Here is a 1059-nt window from a genome sequence, read left to right as displayed (position 1 = left end):
CCTGGCTGAAAAACATGGAAATGTGAACTTAAAAACTCAACATCTTTTTAAAACACAGGAGGGAGAGGGGAACAAATACAGAGAAACCCATATTAAATTACATTTTAATTAAATTATTTTGAAAACATGTCAGCCACCGGGACCTGACTCACAGGTTTGGGTTGCCCAGGGTGGGCAATGCTGTTTTCTCTTGCTTCTGATTTTTCAGATCCGCCCCCACCCTTCCCCCCCGACTCTCTTTATTCTGTATAATCTTTGTCAGGCTCTGTCCTTCCCCTGTCACTTTACATTTCTTAAATTTCTTCCACTTTCTCTCCCCCGCGCCACCCCTCAGGTCCCCTGCACATCAGCCCAACCCCCCCATGTCACCCCCCAAGGCCCCCTCATGACCCCGCCCCCGCGCACCCTGCATGACGTCGCGGAGCTCGCGGAAGTCGCGGGCGCGGCCTGCGCGGTAGGCACGCATGGCCTGGTGGAAGTAGAACTGCAACACCCAGCGGTTCACCGCCTCCTCGGGAACGGCCGGCCCCGCCTCCGCCTCCGCCATCGCCGCCCGCCGGCAGCTCGCCCCACGCCCGCGCCTGCCCGCCATCCCGCCAGGACGTGACGCGTACCCCATGCCGGAAATGACGGCCTACCCCTCACACCGTCAGGGAAACTGAAGCACCCGGCATGCCCTGCAGCCCCGGGGACTACATTTCCCATCATGCGTCACGACGCGTCGCAGAACCTTCACCCTGCAATGGCGACTTCATTACTGGCATGCCTTGCGGCAAAGAGCAACTACAAGTCCCGGCATGCCCCGCAGCGCCCCCGGCATGCACGCACGTGGGCGGCTCGAGGCTTCCCGCGAAGCCCTAGGGCGGAGCCGCGGGTGTGGCCGCCCTTGGCCCAGGCACTCCCGCCCTGCTGGGAGCCACGTGCTAAGCTGCGGCCCAGCGTCCACGTTCGAGGCAGAAACATGCGGAGCTCAATTGGTGCTTCCAGCACCCGGACCCAGCGTCCTGGATGTGTCCTGCAGCCAAGGGCCTGTCTCTCTCCCTGACTTGGAGGCCTCTC

At 61.1% G+C, this 1059-nt stretch overlaps 1 protein-coding gene across 4 annotated transcripts in view; it reads right to left on the bottom strand.

Annotated features, from left to right (window-relative positions):
• Positions 1-592, bottom strand: part of TERF2 (telomeric repeat binding factor 2) — a 17995-nt gene extending 17403 nt beyond the window's left edge. For 3 of the 4 annotated variants that reach the window (XM_019505355.1, XM_019505356.1, XM_019505353.1), the window contains exon 1: positions 406-570. In XM_019505355.1, coding sequence (XP_019360900.1) covers positions 406-547 — 142 coding nt within the window. In that variant the 5' untranslated portion in view covers positions 548-570. Of the gene's footprint in view, positions 1-405 lie in introns of all 4 variants that reach the window. The other variant, XM_019505352.1, reaches the window with a different exon arrangement.
• Between the last annotated feature and the right edge of the window lie 467 nt (positions 593-1059).

This window comes from Gavialis gangeticus, unplaced genomic scaffold (assembly GCF_001723915.1).
Source record: "Gavialis gangeticus isolate Ggan-Ray unplaced genomic scaffold, GavGan_comp1, whole genome shotgun sequence".
NCBI classification, from domain to species: domain Eukaryota; kingdom Metazoa; phylum Chordata; order Crocodylia; family Gavialidae; genus Gavialis; species Gavialis gangeticus.
This window is presented reverse-complemented; position numbering and strand designations above follow the sequence as displayed.